The sequence below is a fragment of the Sphaeramia orbicularis genome, chromosome 13 (assembly GCF_902148855.1).
Source record: "Sphaeramia orbicularis chromosome 13, fSphaOr1.1, whole genome shotgun sequence".
Taxonomy (NCBI): domain Eukaryota; kingdom Metazoa; phylum Chordata; class Actinopteri; order Kurtiformes; family Apogonidae; genus Sphaeramia; species Sphaeramia orbicularis.
This window is the reverse complement of record NC_043969.1, coordinates 25,511,923-25,537,845: the sequence shown is the minus strand read 5'-3', so window position 1 is coordinate 25,537,845 and position 25,923 is coordinate 25,511,923. Positions and strand designations below refer to the sequence as shown.

The 25,923-nt window shown below is 39.5% G+C and overlaps 2 protein-coding genes across 4 annotated transcripts in view; both read right to left on the bottom strand.

Annotated features, from left to right (window-relative positions):
• Window positions 1-1,842: 1,842 nt before the first annotated feature.
• c1qtnf5 (C1q and TNF related 5) lies at window positions 1,843-8,171 on the bottom strand. Of its 3 annotated transcripts, none has more exons than XM_030153181.1 (3): window positions 7,932-8,171; window positions 4,073-4,314; window positions 1,843-2,923 (listed from the first exon to the last, which is right to left on the bottom strand). In XM_030153181.1, exons 2-3 carry the CDS (start codon window positions 4,302-4,304, stop codon window positions 2,403-2,405), a joined length of 753 nt encoding a protein of 250 aa, XP_030009041.1. In that variant the 5' UTR covers window positions 4,305-4,314; window positions 7,932-8,171; the 3' UTR covers window positions 1,843-2,402. The 3 variants fall into 3 exon arrangements, with proteins under 3 accessions (XP_030009041.1, XP_030009042.1, XP_030009040.1); XM_030153182.1 differs by having other exon boundaries at window positions 4,073-4,320; window positions 7,934-8,171; XM_030153180.1 differs by having other exon boundaries at window positions 4,073-4,317; window positions 7,932-8,168.
• Window positions 8,172-13,820: 5,649 nt separating this feature from the next.
• kmt2a (lysine (K)-specific methyltransferase 2A) overlaps window positions 13,821-25,923 on the bottom strand; it is a 41,061-nt gene continuing 28,958 nt past the window's right edge. The window contains exons 26-34 of the mRNA XM_030151934.1: window positions 22,890-25,514; window positions 22,204-22,272; window positions 21,894-22,120; window positions 21,595-21,669; window positions 19,730-19,904; window positions 19,256-19,363; window positions 19,009-19,089; window positions 18,758-18,887; window positions 13,821-18,634 (exon numbers count right to left, since the gene is read on the bottom strand). Of these exons, the coding sequence (XP_030007794.1) occupies window positions 18,359-18,634; window positions 18,758-18,887; window positions 19,009-19,089; window positions 19,256-19,363; window positions 19,730-19,904; window positions 21,595-21,669; window positions 21,894-22,120; window positions 22,204-22,272; window positions 22,890-25,514 (3,766 nt within the window). The 3' untranslated portion in view covers window positions 13,821-18,358. The remainder of the gene's footprint in view (window positions 18,635-18,757; window positions 18,888-19,008; window positions 19,090-19,255; window positions 19,364-19,729; window positions 19,905-21,594; window positions 21,670-21,893; window positions 22,121-22,203; window positions 22,273-22,889; window positions 25,515-25,923) is intronic.

The following is a 25,923-nucleotide window of genomic DNA, read 5'->3' as shown; positions in this document are numbered from 1 at the left end:
AAAATGAACTGAGAAAGGACAGCCCAGTGTCAGACCAACTGGTCATCTGAGGGAGGTGTTGGACAAATAAATCTGATCCATAGAAGCAGATTATTTTGTTTGTTTTTAGCACACTTTTTTTCATTTTATGTTTGATTGTATTCTTTATTTGTTCAGCATGTTCACAATTTAGTTTATTTTGATTACAACCCTGTTATTTTATATGTATATATATTTTTTGTTTTGTTTTGTTTTTTGAGTTCAATGAGTTCTTTTTGTTGACTGTCATATTCTTGTGCATTCACTTTTAATCATTTTGCTGGTTAGTTTGGCCAATATTTGTTCATTTTTGTGACAACTGATTATCTGTGAATATAAAATAAATCTGATCCACAGAGGTCCACCTCTCTACTTCCAGGACGTCAGGGATCTGCTGCTCATGTCTTGGTCCAGATACCACAGCACATCTACAGAGGTCTGGTGGAGTTTAGGCCTCAGATCAGAGATGACGTTGTGGAAAAAGGTGGACTTAGACAATATTAGACAGGTGGTAATAATATTCTTCTCCCATAGATGTTTGATTTATTGAGATGCAGCTATTACTTTTGGTAGGTACAAAACACTTTACACTGGGAATGAACAAGATCTGGAGATGATCTGACCCAGTGATTTGACCATCATGTCTCCCGCTCTTGCCCATTTAGCTGCTTCCAACACATCCGCTTCGAGGTCTACATGTTCACATATTGCCTAATACATCCCACACACTGACAGATCCCATTACAATAAGATAATAAAAACTAATACCACTTTCCCTGTGGGTACTCATAATGTTATGGTTGATCAGTGTACACATTTTTTTATTTTATTGATGGACTAGATGAGATACTCAGGTAATTACATCAGGGAATTTGAGGATTTGCACCATCTGTGGAATATCTTAGTTTCTGCAGCTAAACTCAATTGCACAATGTGTCTTTAAAAGTGGCAATAAATGAAATTAAACATAGCATATGGGCTGTATATTTCTCAACAAGAATTTTATCCCAGCAGTGTGGAGTGTTTTAAAACATCTTTTAAACCATTATGTGGGGAGATAAATTTTATGAACCATTAAAATGCAAAAAAAAAAAAAAAGACATTTGTAGTTGTAGGTCATAAATATGTCTGCATGGGGTGGGGTCTGTGCAGTGGGAATTGAACTGTACACAATCCTGTCTATCATTTTTATCCAGATGTCAAACTCTTGCCTCATTGTCCTTCATTCAGACGAACACCCGCCCGGTGAAGTCACTGTCTGCTCGGCCATCAGCCCCGGCATTTACAGAGTGATTTACAGGCCATGAACTAATGGAAATAACTGATTGATGCCAGCAGAAGATTGATTAAGCCTGTATGTCTTTCATTCTACCCTAGAGGGAAAAGTTATGAGGATAAATTTAGAGCTTAATTATGTGTAGGGGTTTTCAGGGAGTGAAAGGAAAATAACATTTCCTCATGTCTGAGGTAGTGGATTTGACAGGCACCACAAAGCTTTCATGGGTTCTGGTCTTGTCAGTGTTTATAAACACACCTGCCTGGAGAAAAATGCCAGAGACAACGCAAGAGACTCAGCTCAGTAAACTGAGAAAAAAAAACCCAAACATGTTCTCTTTGTTTTAAAGTATCATCAGTGACGGGAGGAAGGAGACGGCTCACAACAAACAGCTCATGGTGTTGAAATGGAGTTGTAATTCTGTCAAGGCACTTTAACAGTGCTTGGTGAAGCCATTAAGCAGAGGTAAACAGTGGAAAATGAACATTCTTCAGCCTTTTGGCATTTACTTTGGTACCACTCTTGCTTTGAGAGTGAAAAACAGAGGGTTGGAGTTGAATTTTATTGATAAAAGTGGCACATGAAAACTCAAATGTCCATGTAATGAACCAGATTTTTGTGGTATTTTATGAGAAACAGTTCAGTTTAGGAATTAGAAACTGTTGTCTGTAGATCCTATTTGTCAGTGTATTAAAGGGTATTATGGCCAAACACACACCATATATCATCATAAGTGCTTTAACTGCGGATCGTGGTTCATGTTAGCTGCACAGATATGAATACAAAGTGCAAAAGTGGCACGGAAATTTAAATGTGTGGACTGAATTTGGCAGGAAGCCGTTGTCATAACATCTGTTACAAATATTAGCAGTTTTAAGGCTGCAGCTGAAGAACAGACACTGAATAGACATTACCACTCAGGTATGTGTCATTTAAGAAACACTGTCTGACTTAACCTATTACATAATCACAGATGTCAGGAACCAAAACTATAATGTACTCTGTCTTGATCCAGAACTTCCCATTTAGACATAAAAGAAATGACAGAAAAAGTTGTGGTTAATTTCCAGAGGTGAGCGCTGACTTTTGTTTTGTTCAGAAGCAGATGTTATGCAAACACTGCAGAGTTTTTCCAGTCTGAGTACACCAGGAAGCCGGTGAAGGTGCTGTCTGTCTTGGTGCTGGAGTAAAGTCCATTGTACTCTCCCATTGCCATCTGGACCCACACCTGGTCCCCAGGGACGAGGTGGAGCAGAGAGCCTCCGGACAAAGATGCCGGTTTGGGCCAGTTGCCATAGAACTGGAAATAAGATGCCACTGTGTGACCGTTTTTCATCAGGTCAAACTGGAGGCTGGCGCGGTAGACTGTGGCGTGGACGGCAAAGTAGTAGACCCCAGGGACTTTACAGACAAAGCGTCCCGTCTCGGGGTTGTAATCACCTTGTTCATTGAACATTATCTGGTCAAAGTGCACGGCGTCGCCCACAGTGAGGGGTAAGGTGTGGCCATCAGACAGTTTGGCACTGAAGGCGGATTTTGGGGCGACGGCACATTCTCCTGGCTGCCCACGCTCCCCCTTCTGCCCCGGGTCACCCCTGTCCCCCATCAGGCCTCGCACTCCTGTCTCACCTGGAGAGAAACCAGCAGTAGAAAAGATCTGAGTACAGGCAGTCAAGTACTGTACTTCTGTCAAGTTTTGACAGGCAGTAGTGGGAAAAGTAGAAAAATATACAAATATTATCATGCAATATTTGAGGAAAAACATTTTTTATGTTTCAAAAGGTGTGACTGCATCAGGCACAAACAAATGCAAATGATTATTTAGTTTATTGTTGACAAGAAAAACTAGAAAAACTACATTCTTGACAGTTTCAACATGTCATGCCCTGGATGTGTTTCATTATCCTGCTGAAACATTCAGTTTTAACCTCAAAGGAAACAGAGCATGTGCAGAAGGGAGCATGTGGGTTTGGAGAAGGGCACAATACATGATATGATATGATATGATATGATATGATATGATATGATATGATATGATATGATATGATATGATATGATATGATATGATATGATATGATATGATATGATATGATATGGGTGCAGTATTATAGCACTAATCTCCCTAGTAGAGTGAAAAGTGTCTAAAATTGGCTCCATCATCTACATCATTGAAATGCTTTTACAAGTATTCATTAGATTTTGGGTGGTAATAAAACACTCTGCATAATGTTTTGTCTACCTTTACTTTTGATACTTTAAAGCTGTGTTTCACATGCATTGGGTCACCAGTTGTTAGAACAGAAAGCACAGCGATAATATGATATGTGAATATATTTCTTTGGAAGAGGTAATAGATGTTGACAGCTATAATAGCTATAATAACAAGATTAGTGATGTAGAAGATATAAGATAAAATTAAAAAAAAAAAAAAAAAAACACACATTGTAAAAGACAGAAGTGACAGATTAAAATTATGCAATTGATGCAACAAGACAAATGAAAACATGACAAAATGATGCAAATGACATGAAGCAAATTAAAATGATGTAAAAGACCAAAAACGACAATTTTGACAGAGAAAGAGTCAGTAAAAATATTCATTCATGGTGTATTTTTCTAAGTCTAGCTTGAGTTTTGAGTAGAAAAACTTTGAGTCCTTTCTGCAAATACATGTTTTAATTCAGGACTTATACTTCCCTTGGAGTATTTCTACACTGTGTTTTTTCTACTTTTGCTTCAGTAAGGCATCTGAAGACACACTCTGACAAAACAGATCACCTGGGTCTCCTCTGTCCCCCTTATGTCCCTTCTCTCCTGGAGCAGCATCCCTCCCGTCTCTCCCATCTCTACCTGGTTGACCAGGGCTGCCGTGGACCCCGGGGGATCCTGGGATACCAGGGTGTCCTGTACACAGACTGGGAGGAATCTTATTGTCGTCTAATTGGTCGGAGAAATGGACTTGGAGGACAAGAAGTGAGTGGAACAAGGATAACAGCTTAAGTGATGTCATTGCCGTGTCACTGCTGAGAGAAAAAAAAAACAGAAATATGTATGTTAATAGTTTAAAGATAAGATTTTCTAAGAATGTTTTTGGAGGAGTCACATCTAACTCTGGTTTCAGCTATAAATGGAATCTGACAGAATCAGATCACAGACGCAGGGGGAGCACAAGTAGATGCTGCGATAAAAACTGTCACCACTGAAACAGGAGCTTTACAACATAATGTAAAGCCAAGTATTAAGTACTTTTCTCTTATTTCTAAGCAGTGATGCATCCTGCACAAAAAATGGCCTTTATTCAGATGATTTGAGGTGTATTTTCTTTTCAAAAACCTGATTTAGTCACTGTATCATGTTCAACACTTCAACACCATTTACAGCCCCTTAAACCTCTCATGTGATGACCAGACCACACTGCTGGTGCATAACTGATGTCAGGCCAAAATAATTCAAGTATGTATTTTTTTAGGTCACCATACACTGACATGTCCACTGTTTCCCATAAAGATGGACTAATTTTGTTTTTAGACACTTTCTTCTTTTTATTCCTGTTTATACACATCAGTACTCACCTTTGACCAGCTATAATGATTACATAAAGTTACACTTTATCTATCATGAATAAATCACATTGTCGCAATCATTTCATGAGAAAAGGCCAAAAATGTTTTCTTCCAACTTTATGGACAACAGTGTATTTATAGATGAACAGAAACTTCTACAAATCCAACACTTTGTTCACAACAAAGCTATTATCTGTATTTCATTACTAAAGTGGCATATTCCAACAATTTACATTTGCACTCCTTAAAACTGTAAAGACACTAACTGGTTAATAAAAGCAGATGTCTGTCAGACTTTTCTGCCCAGGTGTGTGTCCACCCAAAGTCTAATAGTTGAAAAAGCCCAAATGAGGCATGACTGAAACAATGCCAATGTGGAAAACATGTGATTCTTAACACAGGTGCAGGTTTGGATGATTCAGTTTCCTCAAAGCATTTGTTGAGTCATGATACTAAGAACAGCATGATTAGTTTCAGGACGGCACGTGGCACAAAGTGATGGAAAAAGGAAGTATAACTAAACATCAAATGGCAAAAGAGAGATGAGATGATATTTTGTCTTTTCTTCTTTTTTTCTTTTGATGAGACAATCATCATCATCCTACTTTAGTTTCACTTGAAGCAGAAATAAAACAATGGAACAGTGAATATTCTGTTACATATAAACAGGTGGCATAAAGTGCATTCTGACCCTGCGACTAAAACGCAGGCTTCCCTGCCATAAAACCTGTATCTATTCAGATAAAACCCAACAATTTCCAGAGCTAATTACACTGATCTATTAGTAAAATGACTCACGAATAAAAGTAGTGAAACTTTACTAAGTTTGAGTCACTAATAAACAAAAATTAAGTCAAAACTGCTGGTTAGCTGTAGTTTCCAAGATAGTCTTGGGTCAAAATGTGAGAATTAATGAGAGAATTAGTTTTGCTCTAAAGCAGTGGTTCTCAATCTTTTTCTGTCAGACCCCCCTTTGGAGGATGAAAACTCTCCAGGTCCCCCTCAACCCCAACAACACTGTAACAGTGGTGCAATTATAACTTTTATTGAAAAACACATCAATATAGTAAAAATGCTTTTTGCTTTTACTTGAATAATTTGTTGTGCAAATTAAAAATAACTGAGTTTTGCTTGAATAATACAAATAAACTCAACAAGACTGCTCCCTAAGACAATATTTTTCCAAATAAAAACAGGAAATCTTACAACTATGACAATAAAGTTACTTTTGTTTTAGAACGAACAAACAAATTTTGGTAACAAAGATGAACATTTTAATATCAGTGGCTGCAAAGTGCCCGTTTCCATTGAAGACCTCAGAACATTAAGTGCAAACTGTACAAACTGTGCAAATCCTTGTCCATTCTCCAAACCTAAACTCTTTGTCTAGTCTAGTGACAGATCACCATGGCAGCAGATTTGTTTGTTGTACGTCCTAAAAATGAGTCCAGGGTGCCCCAATGCTAAAACATTAGTTCCACCTGTTACATGTTCTAACCTGAAGAACCCCCCCCCCCCCCCCCCCCCCACACACACACACACACACACACACACACTTTGAGAAACACTGCTCTAAAGGAATGTTTGCCTCAGAGCTACAGATCTACTTCCAAACACTGTCTTTTTACTGGAAGATGTATACAGTCATTGTATAAATGTACATTATCCAAAAGGCCTATATATGTGTAATGACACGTCATCATATACATTTAAAACATCAGATAACCAGCACTCTCATTATTTGTTTTCCAGTTCATCTTATTAAAGAATCTAAAGTAAAAAAAAAAAGAAAAAAAGTAGACCAATGTTATTAGTCACATTCACAGAGCAAAACATTGCTATTTGTCATTTCTAAACAGATGTCTTTAATAAAGATTTGATGATGCAAAATACCAGACAGCTTAGTCGCACCTAGAGTTTAATCTTCACATTCTCTGCTCCTGATTCCGAGTGTTTCAGTGAATCCACCTCAAGCCTGACCCTGACAGCGCTGCCTCTATCCTTCACAAAGTCAGTAAATTCTGGGTATTTTTAAGGTGTACATCATTATAATCTTTCCTGTCTCTTTCCTGCAGAGTTTAGGTGAAGGCAGAGTTCAGAGGGGAAAAAAATGAGACAGCAGCTTGTCTCCACTTTGCTCCTTTTTGGCTGGTTGACTGAGAGTCCAATAGACATCACAGGACCATAAACTGGACTGATGAACTGAACAGGAGGACTCCCAACTGTCTCAAACTTTACAGCACAACGATAAAACACTGGCCGTTTGTAGAACGTGAACCTGTCATTGAAGCAGAGGAGGCTTTTATGCAGCTTCACTAATGGGTGTTGGAGACTGGAGCAACCACAGGAGGGAGGGAAGACGAAGAAACAGAAAGAAAAAGGGAGGAGGGAGAGAAAAGAGGGAATGTCCGCATTACTGGCAGAGGAGGAGAGAAGACGACAGAGGATAAATACTGTTGAGTTTGAACAGCTGTCTCCTCAGTAGCTCTCAGATGATTAGAAACATGAACGATCCGAGTGAAAACACAAAGAAGACGACACACACCCTTTATTCTGAACTTATTTCTAATAAATTCATCCTTAACAAGACAAACAACCGATCATCAGATTTGTTATTGTGTCTTAAACTTCACTAAAAACCAGTAGAGTATTTTTATTTGTATGTTTAACCTTAACTCAAGTGATTCAGTTTCAACTTCGAGAACATTCTCTGCGACATTAGCATTATACACTGCTAACCATAAAGTTGGAATAATATTGTTTTCAGACACATACCTTTGACCTGGTACAATAATTACATACTGAGTCCCAGTTACAGTTTAACTATCAAGAATAAATCACACTGACACAATCATTTCATGAGAAAACGTAAAAATATTTTACTCAAACTTTTTAAGCAGCAGTGTGTTATCAGTTACTGAAAATCAGCAGTACATTCTTTCATCATCAAAGCTTTGAGAAGATGCTCTGAATAAAAAACAGGACTTCACCTTTGTGACCTCAGATTAAAACTAACGATGAGCTTTAGTTTTGATTTACAGTGTTTAATAAAGTCAGACTGCAGACAGACTTACCCGGTGATGTAGTGGAGGCTTTAGAAGCAGCTGCTGAAGTTCCGAAAAGTATCCAGTGGAAGCTTTTTCTCCCCGACCATAGAGACAGGCTGGGGAAAAGTGAAAGGAAATGGTAATGAAACCCAATTAGACGCTGGGGTGGGTGGGAGAGGAGTACAGGCGGTGGAGGACAGGGAACAGGGAGGATACCCAGAGAAATATTTGATGAAAATCCAACAGAAATAGGCAAGAAATATTTAAAAGCTATTAAACACAAACAGTGATGAAATCAATACAAAAGGAGATGTTTAGATGATTAAAAAAAAAGCCACGGGAAGGGTTATAATGGAAGAATGTTTGGGGTGTTACATAAGAGTGTTTAGGAAACTCTCCAAGAAGTAACCACAGAGAGTTCAGAGGGCTGTGGTCAGATTATATGAAAAAAAAAAAAAGTAAATGTCACAACAAAGCAGCTGCAGCATCAGTACTTAAAGAGACAAACCCTGAACAGAAAGGTAAAGAAAGACAAATGCACACATAAACTGACAGTCTTTTTCTACTGTGTGATTTTCATTATCTGCACCCCAGATGAAGCAATTTGCTCTATCTCGATGGCATCTCCCTACTAATATCAGTCTCCCACTCAAGCAAGACTTTCTGACAGTAATCCTCTTTTCCCAGTTATCCTTCAGTGGCAGCGCTGAGACGATAAAGTCTTTATATCTTTTTGGCAATGACACTAAACCCGAGCCTGTTCAATTTCACAGTTTCTTTGAATGTGAGCCAGTGAAAACATGTATGTCACTGTTTTCACGCAACAGTGACCTAAAAGGGCCGAGCCATGGTCCATCTGGTTTAATCAGTGTGGAAGAACCAAAAAGAGAAAATGAGCTGGGTGGAGGTTTGTGTTTAGTAATAACACACACTGAATGATTTTACAGAAAACAATTAAGAGTTAATGTGATACTGACACAAATGAGGCGATTAAAAGGCATAATTAATTGTGGAAGTGCATCCCCACGGTATTTATATGGCAGAATTGTGCTGTGTAATGCATGGTCACACTGATAGTACACATGGGTCTGCTTTGTTTTAGTAATAAAACACTGGTTTTATGGGGAGGCGCCAGAGGGGAGCAGCTCTTTGAAACGGGAGCTGACTTTCCTTTGAATCTGACTCATCAGGCTGATATGGGGAGGAGTTTCACCAGGCTCCTGTGGAGGCAAAAAGCTGTAACCGAAAGGAGACGCAGCAGAGTTAAGACGTGTTTTTAATTAGCATCACCCAGATTCAGCACATTCTGAATGGGTCTGCTGCAATAATTTCCTGTTAAGGCTGATACATAAAGTTCTGGTAATTTGGACCACTTGGCACACCAGCAGTTTCTAGCACTGACCGCCTGCTTCAGGAAAAAAACACAGGTCCACATTTCAAGATGTGTTGGGTCTGTTTGTCTTTAGTTGTGAACACAGATGTTAGGCTGATGTAAAAAAAAAGCCTGTACTGTGATGTTGGACAAAGTTCTGTTTACTCTACAGTACAGAACAGATGCTCCTAATGTTTTAAACCTATAAATAACACATTCTTAATCCTAGAGATGACTTATTGTAAATTAACATTCGTAGCATGGACTAGGAGAGTTTATAAAGACTACAGAACAGGGGTGTCAAACTCATTTTAGTTCAGGGGCCACATTCACCCCAATATGATCTCAAGTGGGCCAAACCAGGAGAATAATACCAGTGAAAAAAGTAAAATTATATTATGATAATGTTTACATCTACAACATTTCCTTAAAAATCGGAATAATGTGAACAACTTGAAATGTCTTAAGAAAAACAAGTGCAGTTTTAACAATATTCTGCCTCAGTTTATCATTTACACATGTGCATTACACCTTACATTACGAATACAAATACACAAAACATTTAGTAACAGGTATAATATTGATAAAATTGCATTTACTTTTCTCAAGACACTTCACGTTGCTCATATTTGTTCAGGTTATTCACTTTTTTTTTGTAAAAGGATAGTTTGTTAATGTAAACATTTTCATGTAATTTGACTTTTTTACACTAAAACAAAAATAAAATCTGGAGTTGTCATTATTTATAGGTTATTATGATAGTATTTTTCTGGTCTGACCCAGTTGAGATCTAATTGAGCTGTATGTGTCTGTATGGAACCTGAATTAAAATGATTTTTACTCTATTGATTGTTAATATTTTCAGTGTAATTTTTGCATTTCACAACTTCATCCTACAGGCTGGATTAGACCCTTTGGTGGGCCAGATTTGGCCCCCGGGCCGCATGTTTGACACCTGTGCTATAGAATCATGAAAATCAGAGAAATTTCAGTCCAAGTATCAGTGACTGTAACTCAAGTCTGTTATTGGGTACAATTTTTCTGTACTTTTCATTTCAGATCTACAAAGCATATAGAACTTCAGTTTTTGTCTTATAATAAACAGAATTATCTTTGCAATTTATTAAACTGACCACTTACACATGACATAGGTCGGGGTTATAAATGGAGGCAAAAGGGTAACACTGTGACCCCAAATATATGAAATATGGACTTTATGGGTAAATTGGAGAAGAACATTTTATATTTGTCTCTGTCTTTCGCTAACATATTTAATACAATGGGCTTGTACAAGTGTGACTCATCCTTTTCGCTGCTGAACGACATGAATAAACATGAAGAATGGCACCAGTGCTGCAGGTTCTCCTCTGCTGACTCACTTAACCTTCAGTTCTTTACCTGTAGAGCATCGTATCACTGGAACCAAGTCGCACAACCAACCAGACCGTCACTAACAGTCAGTTCATTTAAGAATAAGGCTAATGCTATTTTTCATCAGAATTTATTATTATGACATGTTAGATATGTATTGCTTTTTTACTTCATTCATTTTAAGGTTCCAATTTATCTCAGCAAAGAAAACCAGACTTTCAGCTAACTCAGTTATTTGTTTGAATGTTGATTTATGTACACTAATCCTTTGCGCTGTTATACATAAAATATCATTTAGAACTGAAACAGCTGTCATTGATGTGTGTGAAGCCATTTTTAGTTCTTATTAATTTATCTGTAAATACATTTAAGATGTACATTTTTCTCATATTTATAACAATCAGCAGCAGCCAGGGACAATATTTACAGTTTGTTATTAATGAGCTCATAATGCAGACATGAATATACAGTACAGGCCAAAAGTTTGGACACACCTTCTCATTCTTCGCATTTTCTTTATTTTCATGACTATTTACATTGTAGATTCTCACTGAAGGCATCAAAACTATGAATGAACACTTGTGGAATTATGTACTTAACAAAAAAGTGTGAAATAACTGAAAACATCTCTTATTTTCTAGTTTCTTCAAAGTAGCCACCCTTAGCTCTGATGACTGCCTTGCACACCCTTGGCATTCTCTTGATGAGCTTCCAGAGGTAGTCACCTGAAATGGTTTTCACTTCATAGCTGTGCCTTGTCAGGGTTACTTAGTGGAATTTCTTGCCTTATTGATGGGGTTGGGACCATCAGTTGTGTTGTGCAGAAGTCAGGTTGATGCACAGCTGACAGCCCTATTGGACAACTGTTAGAATGCATATTATGGTGAGAACCAATCAGCTAAGTAAAGACAAACGAGTGGCCATCATTACTTTAAGAAATAAAGGTCAGTCAGTCTAGAAAATTTCAAAAACTTTGAATGTGTCCCCAAGTGCAGTCGCAAAAACCATCAAGCGCTACAACAAAACTGGCTCACATGAGGACCACCCCAGGAAAGGAAGACCAAGAGTCACCTCTGATGCTGAAGATAAGTTCATCTGAGTCACCAGCCTCAGAAATCGCAAATTAACAGCAGCTCAGATTAGAGACCAGATGAATACCACACAGAGCTCTAGCAGCAGACACATCTCTACAACTGTTAAGAGGAGACTGCGTGAATCAGGCCTTCATGGTCAAATAGCTGCTAGGAAACCACTGCTCAGGAGAGGCAACAAACAGAAGAGATTTATTTGGGCCAAGAAACACAAGGAATGGACATTAGACCAGTGGAAATCTGTGCTGTGGTCTGATGAGTCCAAATTTCAGATCTTTGGATCCAACCGCCGTGTCTTTGTGCAACGCAGAAAAGGTGAACGGATGGATGCTACATGCCTGGTTCCCACCATGAAGCATGGAGGGGGAGGTGTGATGGTGTGGGGGTGCTTTGCTGGTGACGCTGTTGGGGATTTATTCAAGATTGAAGGCAACCTGAATCAGCATGGCTACCACAGCATCCTGAAGTGACATGCCATTCCATCCAGTTTGCGTTTAGTTGGACCATCATTTATGTTTCAACAGGACAATGACCCCAAACACACCTCCAGGCTGTGTGAGGGATATCTGACCAAGAAGGAGAGTGATGGAGTGCTGCGCCAGATGACCTGGCCTCCACAGTCACCGGACCTGAACCCAATCGAGATGGTTTGGTTGAGCTGGACCGCAGAGTGAAGGCAAAAGGGCCAACAAGTGCTAAGCATCTCTGGGAACTTCTTCAAGACTGTTAGGAAACCATTTCAGGTGACTACCTCTTGATGCTCATCAAGAGAATGGCAAGAGTGTGCAAAACAGTCATCAGAGCTAAGGGTGGCTACTTTGAAGAAACTAGAATATAAGAGATGTTTTCAGTTATTTCACACTTTTTTGTTAAGTACATAATTCCACATGTGTTCATTCATAGTTTTGATGCCTTCAGTGAGAATCTACAATGTAAATAGTCATGAAAATAAAGAAAATGCAAAGAATGAGAAGGTGTGTCCAAACTTTTGGCCTGTACTGTATATCTTCTGTCTGTATCTCATAGTTTTATTTTTGCCCTTTCCTGAGTTTGACCCTTTTTCAACATTACCCTCTGTATTATTCAGATGCTGTGACAAACTAAATTTCCCTGACTGCGGATCAATAAAGTTTTATTATATCTCTTATCTTAAAATATATCACATTGTACATGTGAGTGCTCTTTTACTGTCAGTCTTGATTATGTATTTGTATAGTGGTAAGATTAGATTAGATTTCTTCAACCCTTTAACACCAAGCATATCGTATTTGATACATGAGTTTTGAAGCCCTCTACATGATCAGTGTGATATTTTTTGTCTTGAAAAACCTGATGTGTACAATTAGATACATGCAATACACAGAAAATCCACCAGGGGGAGGAATTCATTCACCAGAGGCCTTTCCAGTGACACTACAAGATTATCATTAATGACGAAGGAGGCAGAACTTTACCAATGTTGAAAAGGAATTACTAATTTGTTACACATTTTGTGTTATATTATGTTTTTGTTTGTTCAAAAATAATATTTAAGCATTGAGACCCGATGTATCAAATATGATACAAAATTGAAACTCATACATACATACAAAACTTTTTTTTTTTTTTTGGTTGTAAAGAAGGACCAATAAAGGCTCCAGTTTCAGACCTGGAATTTTCTGTCAATGATTTAATAGTTCAGGCTTTACAGGGTTAATGGCGTAAGAGTAAAAAAAGTTGAATACTAAAAAAAAAAAAAAAAAAAAAAAAAAAAAAAAAATCAACAGTAAAATACATTGGCCATTGGCATTGGACTAAAATAGGAATAGTATAGTTTCAAATTTAATAAATATTTAACAAAATACCTAAATAAAAAGTTTGCATTTTTGTTAACTAAATACTTCATGTATACATGTGCTACCCATCTTTTTTGTAAATAAATTAGATTGTCTGATTTTAATACTGGCAAATGATAAAAATAATGACTATCATTTTCTCAAAATAACAGCTGTGTGTGTATTTTTCCTCCAATGGCTTCAGGAAGAGTGTCAGTGAAGTAGAAACTTTGAGAAAGCACAGTGAATGAACCAGGCAAGAGACAAATAAAGGAGACATGTTTATTATTTAAACTATCACTTAAATAAAAAAGTGCATAGAAAATAAACATGATTAGAAACTTTTCTTTTTACATTTATGTACAACTTTGTTTCCTAATTATACATTCAACCAAGTAGTTTGTGGTTTTTTTTTTTTCACTGTGGTGGTTTTCCTTCATTTCATTGATGTGTATTGAGAAAATACTGTTAAAACGAGAGAAAGTATGACTGTTTGAAGACCGTTATTATTACACAGAGCAGGAGGAATATTGATAAGACAAAGGTATATTCAAGGCATAAGAAACGAGCCTGTTATGATCTTTGATCTCTTATAACACGTCCTACTGTCCACTCCCTCTGTGACACCACATCCCATCCTAGGCTGAAAACTCTATACACAAGAAGCAATTAAAAAATTACAAATACATGTGAAGTACTTGTCCAACCTCGCCCAAACCGTGACTTGTAAAAGAACAATTCAGGGTGGATGTTGCACAAAATAAATAAATTAAAATGTTTCATCATTATCTCAGCATTTTGACTTTCTATAAAACAGTACATGATAAGTACAACCAAAGCTTCGGAGGAGAGAGACGGTCATGGAGACATGAGAGGCTCCAAAATGAAAAAGCCATTTTGGTTGGATCTTTCTAACTCCTGGTGGGTCTCCACAAACCAAACTCTTAATTTATACCACATCAAGTAAGCCGTCTAAAAGTCCCTGTTAAAACGTACAAAGAAAAACATAAAAACATTCACTACAACAACCGGGGAGGGGGGGGGGGATCAAATGGCTGACCTCAAGAAGTTCACAACCACATTAATACAGTTACATTTCTCATCACATAAAAGAAAAATGTTCCTTTTTGAGAGAGGAAAAAAAAAGAAAGAAAAACTGCAATGTTCCTTGATGGTGAAGAAACATTTACAGGCACAGCAAAATTGGTACTGGATATCAATATACAAAAGAATGATGCACGTTAGTTTCATCTGATAGTACTGTAACACAAAACCATTATAGAGTACATTGAAACATTGCTATTAACCATTATAAATCTGCTGTTTTGCTACTGTAACTAAGTTTGTCTGTCCATTCCATATATTGTATAGATACTAAAGTACAAGAAATTACTATGCATGTTTCCGTATAATATTGTTATGTATTTATACTATAATTACAGATAATGAAGAAGAAGGGCCACTGGTGTGGCGTGGTAGAAAGAGTCCAAAGAAACAACAGAGACCATTTCCTTATTGTATATGCTGTTTAAAACATGAAATAAATGACTTATTGTTCACTGAACCCTCTGACCCTGAAAATGCAGAAGTAAGAGTCATAGACAGAGCCCTTGGCATCAGTAAACATGTAATCACTGATGCTAACATGAACTGTTGAACTAACCCAATAAGAACCTGTTGTCCTGCTGTTCACACATCTGTATTATTTATTGTCAGTGCTCAAATGAAACTGCTGCCCCCCCCACCCACCCACTTAGAGGTCTAGACATCTTCCGAAACGACCAGGGTCACTGACACAAGAACTGAAAACAAATGTAGCTGACGAAGCATCATTACAAATCTGGTGACGTGGAGGAGGAATATACATTCATTGCTGACCTTTAGCAGCAGAACCCAGCCAGCCCAGAGTGGGTGCAGCAGTACGACCACCAGGCCAGGTGAAGGGGGGGGTCAGGTAGCTGGACCTGATGCAGTTGAGTGGAAAAGCCCAGCCTGGATCGTACATACTGCACCGTCAGGAAGGAAAAGGGCTGCTGGAGTGGTCCCTGCCTTCACTATGTTGTGGAAAAGAGTCAAGTGCACTTTGCTAGAGCCTAAAACACCACTTCAGCTGGTCTAATCCCAAAATGGACTGAGCTTAGTTTTTTTTTTTCAGTACTGGGGCCAAATGCACAGGTTGACAATTATTCTTAATGACGCTCTGTGCTTGTTGTTTCAGCATAGGATTTGCATTGTCTGTCTGAAGAAGCAGCTGAGTTTTCCTATGTCTGTTCAGTGCCTGTAACACAGCTAAAGTGCAAACTAACGTTTTTGTTTCAGTTCACAACAACAGTGTGGTAGTGACTGCTAACGGCCTTTAGGTGATAACGAAGTCAGCATGAACGGTGGACATCGATAAATCAGAAACAAAGTCATAGACTTCAGTCACTTAGTGGAACCAGTTGGTCTAAACAGTCTGATAACGAAATATTCGGTCCAGGGTGTGAATAGGCTTGTTTAGTGACAACTAAGGCAAACAACGAGGAGACTAAATCAAAGAATAAAAAGTGATTTCCAAACTGAGGCGAGCACTAGTCAGTGGTCACCGGGACAAAGTGGTTTTAGACTTTTTTTTTTTTTCCTTTTTGAAGACAGATGGGCTTAACGGAGATATGATATTATATGCTCTTGGTATCTTTAATATAAAGGCACCTGTTTACCATAAACCAGGTCTGCAGAGGGACACAACACTTTTACATGACAGGACTTCATGTGATTCTACACATGTATTGCCAATTCAAGTCACGTGGCTATTTTGTGAAGAGGAAAATTTTGATATGACTGTCTGGCAGCGGCCTGAAAGTGTACTTGATTCTCGATGTGATGTGGTGTGAAGACAATAAGGCTGGAGAGAGGAGATATCTGTTATGGATCAACAATCTAAACTCTCTCAAGTGCATAATAATTCACATGACTGCCATACTGCTAGCTTTAACTGGAATACCCTCAGCTCTGACCAAACAGCCCAGGATAAAGAGTTACTGGTGGACTGAACTCGAGAGGACCAAGCCCCAGACCAGCGTCAGTCTTTGGAATCAAAGAAAACATTCAGGCTACAAATTAAAAGAGGAAAAAAACAAAACAAAATACAAAAAAAAAAAACCAACTTGAAAAGGCAGCGGAATACAAAACATAGACCAAGCATTAGTGTTTGTAAACCTCTATTTCCTACAAAAATGGCAATAAAATAAATATGATTTTTTAAAAATATAAATACCATCATTAAGTGCTATTCACTAGTGAGTGCTTTTTAAGTCTTTTTGTAGAAAAATATACATTATTTACATTTTTAAAAGCAAGCATGATATTTTTCCTGTCCATAATAAAAAGACAGATAACAGACAAAACTTTAAAAGAATTAACACCGTACAAATAAAACAATTTCCGTAGTAATATTCATCACGAAAGGCGGAGAAGAAAACAAGCTGTGTGACAATTCAATTTAAGGTCATGATGTTTGGTTCTCTTTGTGGCTGTAATTTGGAACGTGATTCAAAGTCTGAGCTTATATAGTTACCACAAAGTTAGATAAAAAACAAACCAACAAAACAACGGCATGCACAAACCTGTGATACCACTGTCAGCTGTACGTTACACAAAGATCCATTTCTGGACCACAGCTCCAAAAAATCAATTAGAAATATGTGCACGTCTACTAAAGCACATCAGTAGAGTACCCCAGTCCCTTGGCTGTCAGTCCACCAGAATCTCTAGCTGCCTTGCTTTCTCAAGGCCAGAGGCTTAATCCCATCAATAGCATGTCTACATAGCTACCAAGTTGTCAGACTAAAAAGTCAATGTAAGTACAAAGGATGGCATCAACCTCAGATATCACCCTTAACAAGAACAACCAAAAATAATTTTTTTAAAAAGTTTTTAAACAAATCTACACTTCTGTCCCCCTCGTCACTTTTTTCTGTCCATCAGCATCTCTTCACCCTCTTTCTGTGGTTACCGCTCCCCCTAGTGTTTCCAGCTGGACAGCTGTTTTCAGACTGCTGTACACGAGCAGCTCCTATTTACAGTGTTCAATGTACACACCCACAAGCTTCTGAAAAACGCCTGGTTAGGGGAAGGTTCCAGTTTATCACAACAGCTCTGAAGGCATCAGGGCACATTCAGACAGGGAGATGTGCATCAAAACAGCTGATACAGAGATTAAAAAAAACTAATTCTAACAAGTTTTCTAATTTTTCTTTCTAATAAAATTACTGTTCCAAGTCCCTTAAACAAATTGCACTTTGGTGTAAAATGGAACCAAGTTCTTTGATTTTTTTTTTCTATTATGTTCGTATCTCAGCTTCGGACCACAAGATCTTTAAATAAACGACAATAATAGAAAATTAAGGAGGATGGGCCAATGTAAGAAATTATGAAGGGGCAACTTTATACCTTCTAAATGTTAATCAAAAGTAAATTAAACTTGATATTGCAATGTTGTGAAGGCTCAACCATTTCATTAAACACCTCAATGAAGGTGAAACTTTCCATTCCAGACATGAATAAAACTAAAGGAGGCACAATGTTAGAATTTCTACAAATGGCCCCTCCTCCAGAATGGCCCTTCCTGCATACACAACACGACTCACAGCCACCGTCTCACTGTTTTCTGCCAAAACCAGCAGCGAAAACACTGACAGAGCTCATTGTCAGCCGTGGCCCTGTGGGCACAGGACACACAAAATTGGCATAAGTCAGCACACAAACACCAGCGAGGGCATCCATGAACATCATGGCACTACTGCCCAACATGTTTCGATTCAGATATCAGTTGAGGAATTTGCGACACTTCTTTGCACCACAGTTGCAGGGCAGCTTGTTGCTGGCGTCCTCAATGGGGAACTTGTAATCGTACGTGAGCTCCTCTCCACAGTAGATACGACGAGAGGCAAAGATGACGATGTGCTTCTGGCCATCCACAGTGATGACCCGTGAGTAGCAGTTGGGCTCGCAGGAGTGGTTGATGAAGCGGGCAGCGTTGCCATGCACTGTGGCATCTACAACCTCATAGTCATCGATGCGAAACATGTAACAGCCAATCCCCTTTGAGGAAAAAAAAAAAAGTAAAACAATCAGAAGAGGTTTCCAACAAGATTTTCGGGTGAGTTAAATAAATGGATGTGTGAAGTCTAAGTTTATCCCCCCCAATATCCTTCCTGTACTCACCTTTCCATCATAATATTTTTCACGTTTGTCTGTGAGCACAGAGCGAATGACATTTCCAGAGTATTCTATGACCATCTCTCCAACATCAATGGTTTTCTTGCAAAACAGACCTCGGCCATGAATAGGAGACCTGATCAGAACACAATTTGGGACAATATGTCAAACTAAATATTGTACGTTTTCTGCATAACTTCAATTATTTTACTTTGGCCATCTTCTCTTTTAAACCTTCGTGTTGCTGCTGATCTCACCTGTAAACTCCAACAGTTTCCTTAGATGTGGCCTTGAGCTGCTTGAACCTCACCGACAGCGGTAGCTCCATGGACGCACGCCTGTAATGAGAGCATGACAAAGAACTGTTATCGTGAAAGAATGAACATATGATCCTAACATGACCTAAAACAAGGTTATTTTGACCAAACTATGAATTGAAATTAAATTCTGGATAATCTTTACTATAAAAAAAAAAGAAAATAATTTGTGTGTGCTGTAACTGACCTGGCAGTCCTGAGCTGCCCTTCCTCATCATCATCTTCCTGCGGTCTGTACTCAGGAGGTTGGCGGTGTTTTGAGGCCAAGAAATTGAACATATCAAATACTGACCTCCTGGAGGGAAAATCAGCAGCAGTCAGAAACAAAAACAAGCCATGGTTAGAATGTGTGGAAGAAGGTTTTTTTTTTTTTTTTTTTTTTTTTTTTTTTTAAATATCCTATTGTTTATTAAAGACATACAAAACACATATTTTGTGTGCATATTCTAACTTGCTGCACATTTTGTATATAATTAATGGCATGTACACTACACTGAAGATCACAGTGTTTGTATTTTACACAAACACCTGACCAATGTGTATAATACGACTATGTGGTGAAATAAGTCATAGTCCACAATACAAACTCATTCATATTACAACACTAACAGCCTATGCTCCTTCATCCAGTCTGTATGATATGAGATCAGTCCATCCTAACCTGTTGTGGATTTCTGCCCGGGCTGAGCCGTGTGGGTTGATGGGAGGTTCATCGGTCTCCTCGGGCTTGTGGAAGCGGAAGCTGTAGCTCCGACAGTGTCTGGAGCCATACAGCTGTTCCAATAAGAAGACGACTGCCTCATGGACGACTCCCAGCATTCTCAGGCCATTCACACCTGAGGACGAGCAAAGGCACCCATTCAGAGTGAATAACTACAGTCATGAATTCAAGTATAAAAACCAATAAATTAATATGTGTATGTATGAATACCACAATTAAGTGTCTACTAGCAGTGATGATAAGAACTAAAGCTATTTATTTTTCATAAGACACACATGGTTGAACAATAAGATCTATTTAAAGGGGTCATATTTTGCTAAACCCACTTTTATTAGTCTTTGGTACACTTACTTGTGTATTTGGACCCTAACAGTTCAAAAAGTTTGAATTTGAACCCTCCAGGTGCTGCAAAGCTATCTTTATATTCATTTTGGCAAAATTCGAGTGGATTTCTACAACCCGTTTTAATTCCTGCTTAATTTGTTACGTCACAACATTTGCACATATAAGGTCTAGACCTACGACGAACATTTCTTTGAGTATGCCATAACTGACAGCAGCAGTGGTTGTAGTCCATACTGAAAATATGTCCAAACTTCGAGCTGATTACCTAAAATGTTCAATTGTTGGCTGAACAGGAAAGAGCAGCACAGCCAACAACCTGGAGGGCGTGAAGTGGCTCATTTGCATTTAAAGGGCCAGTGCTCAAAACGACCTTTCTGAGTGTCATTACTCAGAAATAGGGTTGAAAATGGGCCTGTGGAGTTTAATTTATGAAGAATTCAGACCCAAGTATAGCATTTACAGTTTATGTAGACCACAAGGAAATATTTTAAAAATGCATAATTAAATATTTGAAAAAAGCTAAATATCACTCCTTTAACACACAACTTGTTTTATACAGACTTCTGGCCAGATTTCAGATGTAAAACCTTCCCTAGACCACAGTCCAGACCAAACAGCCCAACACTGCTCCAATGAAAATAGGTGGTCGAAGTCAAGATCAAACTGACCCACAGTTCAGTTCCTTTATAGTCTCACAACACTTTCTGGATGGCCTGAACTGGGGGACCAATTACAGAGAGTAACACCAGGTCTCTTCAGCCGTTAACCAAAACAAGAAAAAAAAAAGAACTAGACAATGTCGAGGTACCACATGGGACCAGAAGGAGACAAAGGTTTTAATAGAAATATGGTATAACAAAGTAATAATGAGACAAAAAAACAATAGGGAAAGAACAGCAGCATTTAAATAAATCTGCACATTCATTTGTCTTCAGTCACAACAGCTACTTTAAACTGACATGTCACCTTCAAGCACTTGCCTTTCTTCAAATGTATTAATCATCACAGGATGCAGGCATTTCAGGCATATAACTTTAGTGTACATCATGTGAAACCAATAATACCCAGATAAAAAGTCTGAAATGTAAAAATAATAATATGAACCTTAGTTTGGACTTCTAAGTATAAAAGCAGAACCCAAGCCATTTTGGATACACTCCCTTCACCAAATTCATGTGAAATCAATGTTTAGGGCATCGAAAGTAACTCAATCGCCTTCCCATAACTCATGAATGCAGTTTGTCCCTGGCTTGCTTTGGCAAGTTTCGTTTTTAAGCTTTTGAAACGTTATGGGTACCATCTAAAAGTTTTGCACACAAACTACTACTAAATTACATTTGTGGCTGAAAGACATAATATTTCCTAGTGAAAGGACTGCTAGTCTTCACAGCCATTCACCTATGACTTCCACAAAATGCTACAACACAAAGACCACTAAAGTTGAAAAGCAATGGCCTCACCTTCAAAAGACAGCTCTTTGAGTCGTGCGTTGGAGCGAGCTTCCTTCACCTTATCAGTCAGGGATTTCCAAGCCTCTGCAGAAGGATAGTATGGTTCAACATTTCATACATAAACAAGTTTAGATCTGACAAAATTCCGTCTGTCAGGAAAAGCAGTTGATACATGTGATAGAGTGTGAATACGTCTGTCTATAAATGTGCAGGTGATGTGTTTTAATGAAATTGTGGGAAATAGGATGGATCATTTGTATTTAATGTTAAAACTACAGGACACAGATGGTGAGTGCTTTTCCTCTTACCTTCGATACTTTCGCAGCGAATGTGGAAGCCATCTTCACTGCAGATTTCAAAGATGATGCCCTTCTTGGGTTTGCTATCCAACACCATGTCTCTGCTGTTATTGTCCTGGTCTGGTGGTGAAGCCGCTTTGAGAGATCCTGTTCCACCTGCTGTCAGACCTTTGTCTTTACCCACCATCTTCCCTGGTAAAACTGGACCTTCAGACGTCTTCTTTTTACCAAATACACTGGAAGACATTTTAAGCCAGTGTTAGAAACCATACTTTTATACAGTCAATAAAAACCCTACATACTGTGGTCGACTCTATACCTCTTGTTAGTTGGTTTATCTGCTGGTTTGCCTGTGTCCATGGGTTCAGGGGAGCTCAGCTCTTTGGAACTGCCGAACCAATAGCAAAGGTTGAAAATTAGATTAGAATTTGTGACAAATATTCAACTAATAGCAGGTAGTTAGAATCTGCAAATGAATGACTGTTATTAAAGACATATTTCATATCCCAGCTTTAGAATCAGCAAAAACCCTGTAGTAGTATGTATCATGAATGTTCATAGCATTTACATCTGCATATATTTTGCCACTGTACATAGTACAGATATTGTTAATACCATATATTCTGTACCTCCAGCATTTGCTGATATTGCACCTCTGGCTAGATGCTAAACTGCATTCCATTGCCTTGTATTTGTATGTATGTAGTGACAATAAATTGAATCTCAAAATGGATAACTACAATCTCAACATTTAGAGAAATTTGCCCGTTACTGAAAGTGCTTTCACTTTTCGGAAACTATACAAAATGTCCTTATTGTGTAAAATAGCATAGCGCAGATATGTAGTTGGTACTGAACACACATTTAATCTGTCAATTCCTTCCACCATTCAGTTTTATTAAAATGAATTTACAATGTTACTGTGAGAAATCTGGGCTATTTTTATAAGGGTACAAATGACATCATAGAACTATTAAAACACACAGAACTGTGATGGCTTCTAACCTTGGGTTGGATGAGAGTCTTCCTGTGGGGTTGTGATGTTCCTCTGGCTGAGAAGACTTAAGCTTCTTTACACTGGTAATATCTGGACTCTGTCTGCTCCTCTTGGCTTTCTTGCCTTTTTCTGCTCCTGTGACTGCTGCTGACATCACTGTGGAGTTAGATGGTCTTTGTTCTGAAGATCTGGAAATAGGCGTTGTTCTGCTACTCTGAGACTGTGAAGAGGTCTGTGTTTGGGTAAATACTCCAACAACACGCCCTTTGGCGGGGCTTAAAGGGGTGGCTGTGCCCGGCGCTAAAGTAACAGTTGTATTTTGACTGGGCTCCACAGTCTGGGCTCTGTTTACAGGCTGTGTGTGATGCTGTAAGTGGAGGTTGCTGCCATCCGTCTCTCCTTGCTGGTTGACAGCCATGCTGATAGTTTGTTGGGAGGGCAGGACGCAGATGCTGCTTGCTATGGATGTCTGAACAGAAGAGCTGAGTTGTGACATGAGGGGAGCTCCTCCTGCGGACTGCAAGACCATTGGCTGATCTGACAAGCCTAAGCCATGTGGACTGGCTTTAAACAAGAGGTTGCTTATAGGGCCTGTGATCTCAGTGGAGCTGAGCACTGGTGTAGAGAGAGACACTGATCCTGGTGCCAACAGGCCTGCAGTGCCACTAGGGGGCATAGACACAACATTCAACACTGACTGACTTGGGTTGAGACCAGAGACTGTGCAGGGGAGGAGGTGAGTGGAGGAGTCATGACCCAGGATACCCGGAGGGGCAGATGCAGGAATTCTCTGCTGGAGGAGGGTAGTAGGATCCAAGTACATAACCCCACCTGATTTTGGCCTTTTGATTATATTTGGAACTTTACGTTGCGACGTGGAGAGAGTACTTAACTCAACCAAACCACCAGGTTGTCCAGGGATGCTCGCTGTAATCTGAGGGGAGGAGAGGTTGATGAGGGTCATGTTGGGAGGTCCTGCGTCTGATGGGGCCAGAGTAGGCTGGCTACGAGAGCGGGCAAGCTTTTTATTTTTTTTTGGCTGAAGACGTGAAATTGGTCTCTTCTTGCCGTGAGCAGAGGCGAGAACAGTGGGGGAGGAGGTGAGAGACGAGGGACTGGACACTATGGCAACACTCGGGCCTAACTCATGTGCTCGACCCGCCTCTGAGACCAGAATCTGGGGCTGGTCGTGAGCCTGAGAGTGCAACCCTATTAGAAGCCCCGACGTGGTGCTTGGGATTGCCGTCTGGAAGCTGGTCTGTGTGGTTCCTGTAAAAGTATGAATCTGAGGTGGATGGGACATTGTGCTGAGAACTTTGCCCCCAGCTGGGAATATCGGCTGGGCTGGGGGCAGAGCAGTATTCAGACCTGTAGTGAGTGTCATAGGGCTCAGCACTGCTGAAGAGCTGGTGTCCATCACTCCTGTGGCACTGATTTTTTGGGTGACACCATTAGGGACCGTTTGAAGCACATAGAGGGGCTGAAACTGCTGATTGACCACAATGAGCTTTTCAGGGCCCGGTTTGATGACTGCTGGGCTGGAAACCTGAGCCTGGGATGGACCCGGGACAGTGACTGGACTGGGGCTACCTGCCGCTGATACTGGGAGGTACTTCTGACCCTGAAGGGGCAAAGAGGGAGAACTTGGCAAACCAGGGGTCCCAGCACTCCGTGGGACGTCCTGGTTAACTGAAGGTTCAACCACTTGGCCAATAGCAGGGCTGGGAATAAACTGTTCAGGAGTCATGTGACCTTCAGTGACCTGTGCATCTCGATTTCCCAAAGCTGTTGTGTCATGCTGACTTTCTGATGGTAGTCCTGCTCTTTTCTTGTCCCCGCTCTTTTCTCCACTGATTGTGTCAGGGTCAGAGGTCAAACCTAGCATAGTGCGATCTGAGGTATCTGAGATGAGACTACCAGCTGTGTGGTTCTGATTAGTACTGACAGTAGGGCTGCGTGTAGTCAGAACAGAGAGGTCAGAGGGCAGCTCCAGTGGAAGATATGGCTCCTCTACAGATATGGAACTATTCACACTACTCTCCACAACGCCTCCACTTTCAGCACTGGGTAGAGGCTGAGAAAAGTCATCAAACAGTATGTCTTTGCGGCGGTTAACATCAACTCCGACATAACCCTCATCAAGCAGAAGCTCAGAGGAGGAAGGCTCTGATTGTTGACCCAGAGTCTGCATTGACATGGAAGGCGTGTTGAGGACAAACTCCATGATATCCGACGGCAAAATGTTTCCACAGTCATCACTATTGTTGTTGTCAGAGTCTGATTTGAGCAGGTCTGTGCTCAGGGACAGCTGGGCTTCAAGTGGATCCTGACCCTGACTCTGTGCCTGGGTCTTCACCCCGCCCCCAAGAGGAAGACAGTTTTCCTTCTGGTTTTTTCTGCCCTCCCGTGTGTTACCGCTTACTGCTCCGCCACTGTCAGGCTCCTTGTTCGAATCATGGGAATCAACTTTCTCAGTGTGCCTTTCTCTTGCCCGTCTCTTAGGAGTGCTCTTATGTGGGGTGGATGAGGAGGTGGCAGTTGTGGTTGTAGTGCTGGTGGTGCAGATACTGGTGTCACTCTCTGAACCGTCATCTACACCATCCAGCTGTCCAATATGCTGTTTTCCCAGGGACCTGTTAAATATAGGAAAGGCAATTTGTCAGGTTATTATTTCGAGAAAAGCTCTCAGAATTCTGTAAATAAATGTATCTCAGAGATTTAGAGATGTGCCGATGTCAGTTTTCTGAATCTGTTTTCTTTTATTTTAAGGGACCTTTAAATGTGATTTCAATTTACTCTCAAAGATTTAAAATTGATAGCACGCAAACAAACATTTTTGTCTCGTTGTCAATGGAAAATTCAATTTTATGTTTGCAATTAAACACTAACCATTAAATAAGTAACTACACTTTCCCCCAAAAGGTCTTCTTTAATGCTCATTTCAAAATCGATCTCTAAAATAAAGTGCTCCCAGTTTCTGGACAGAATGTCTGTACAAATAGAAACAAACTGTACTGCACAAGTAGTTGATGAGTGATTACT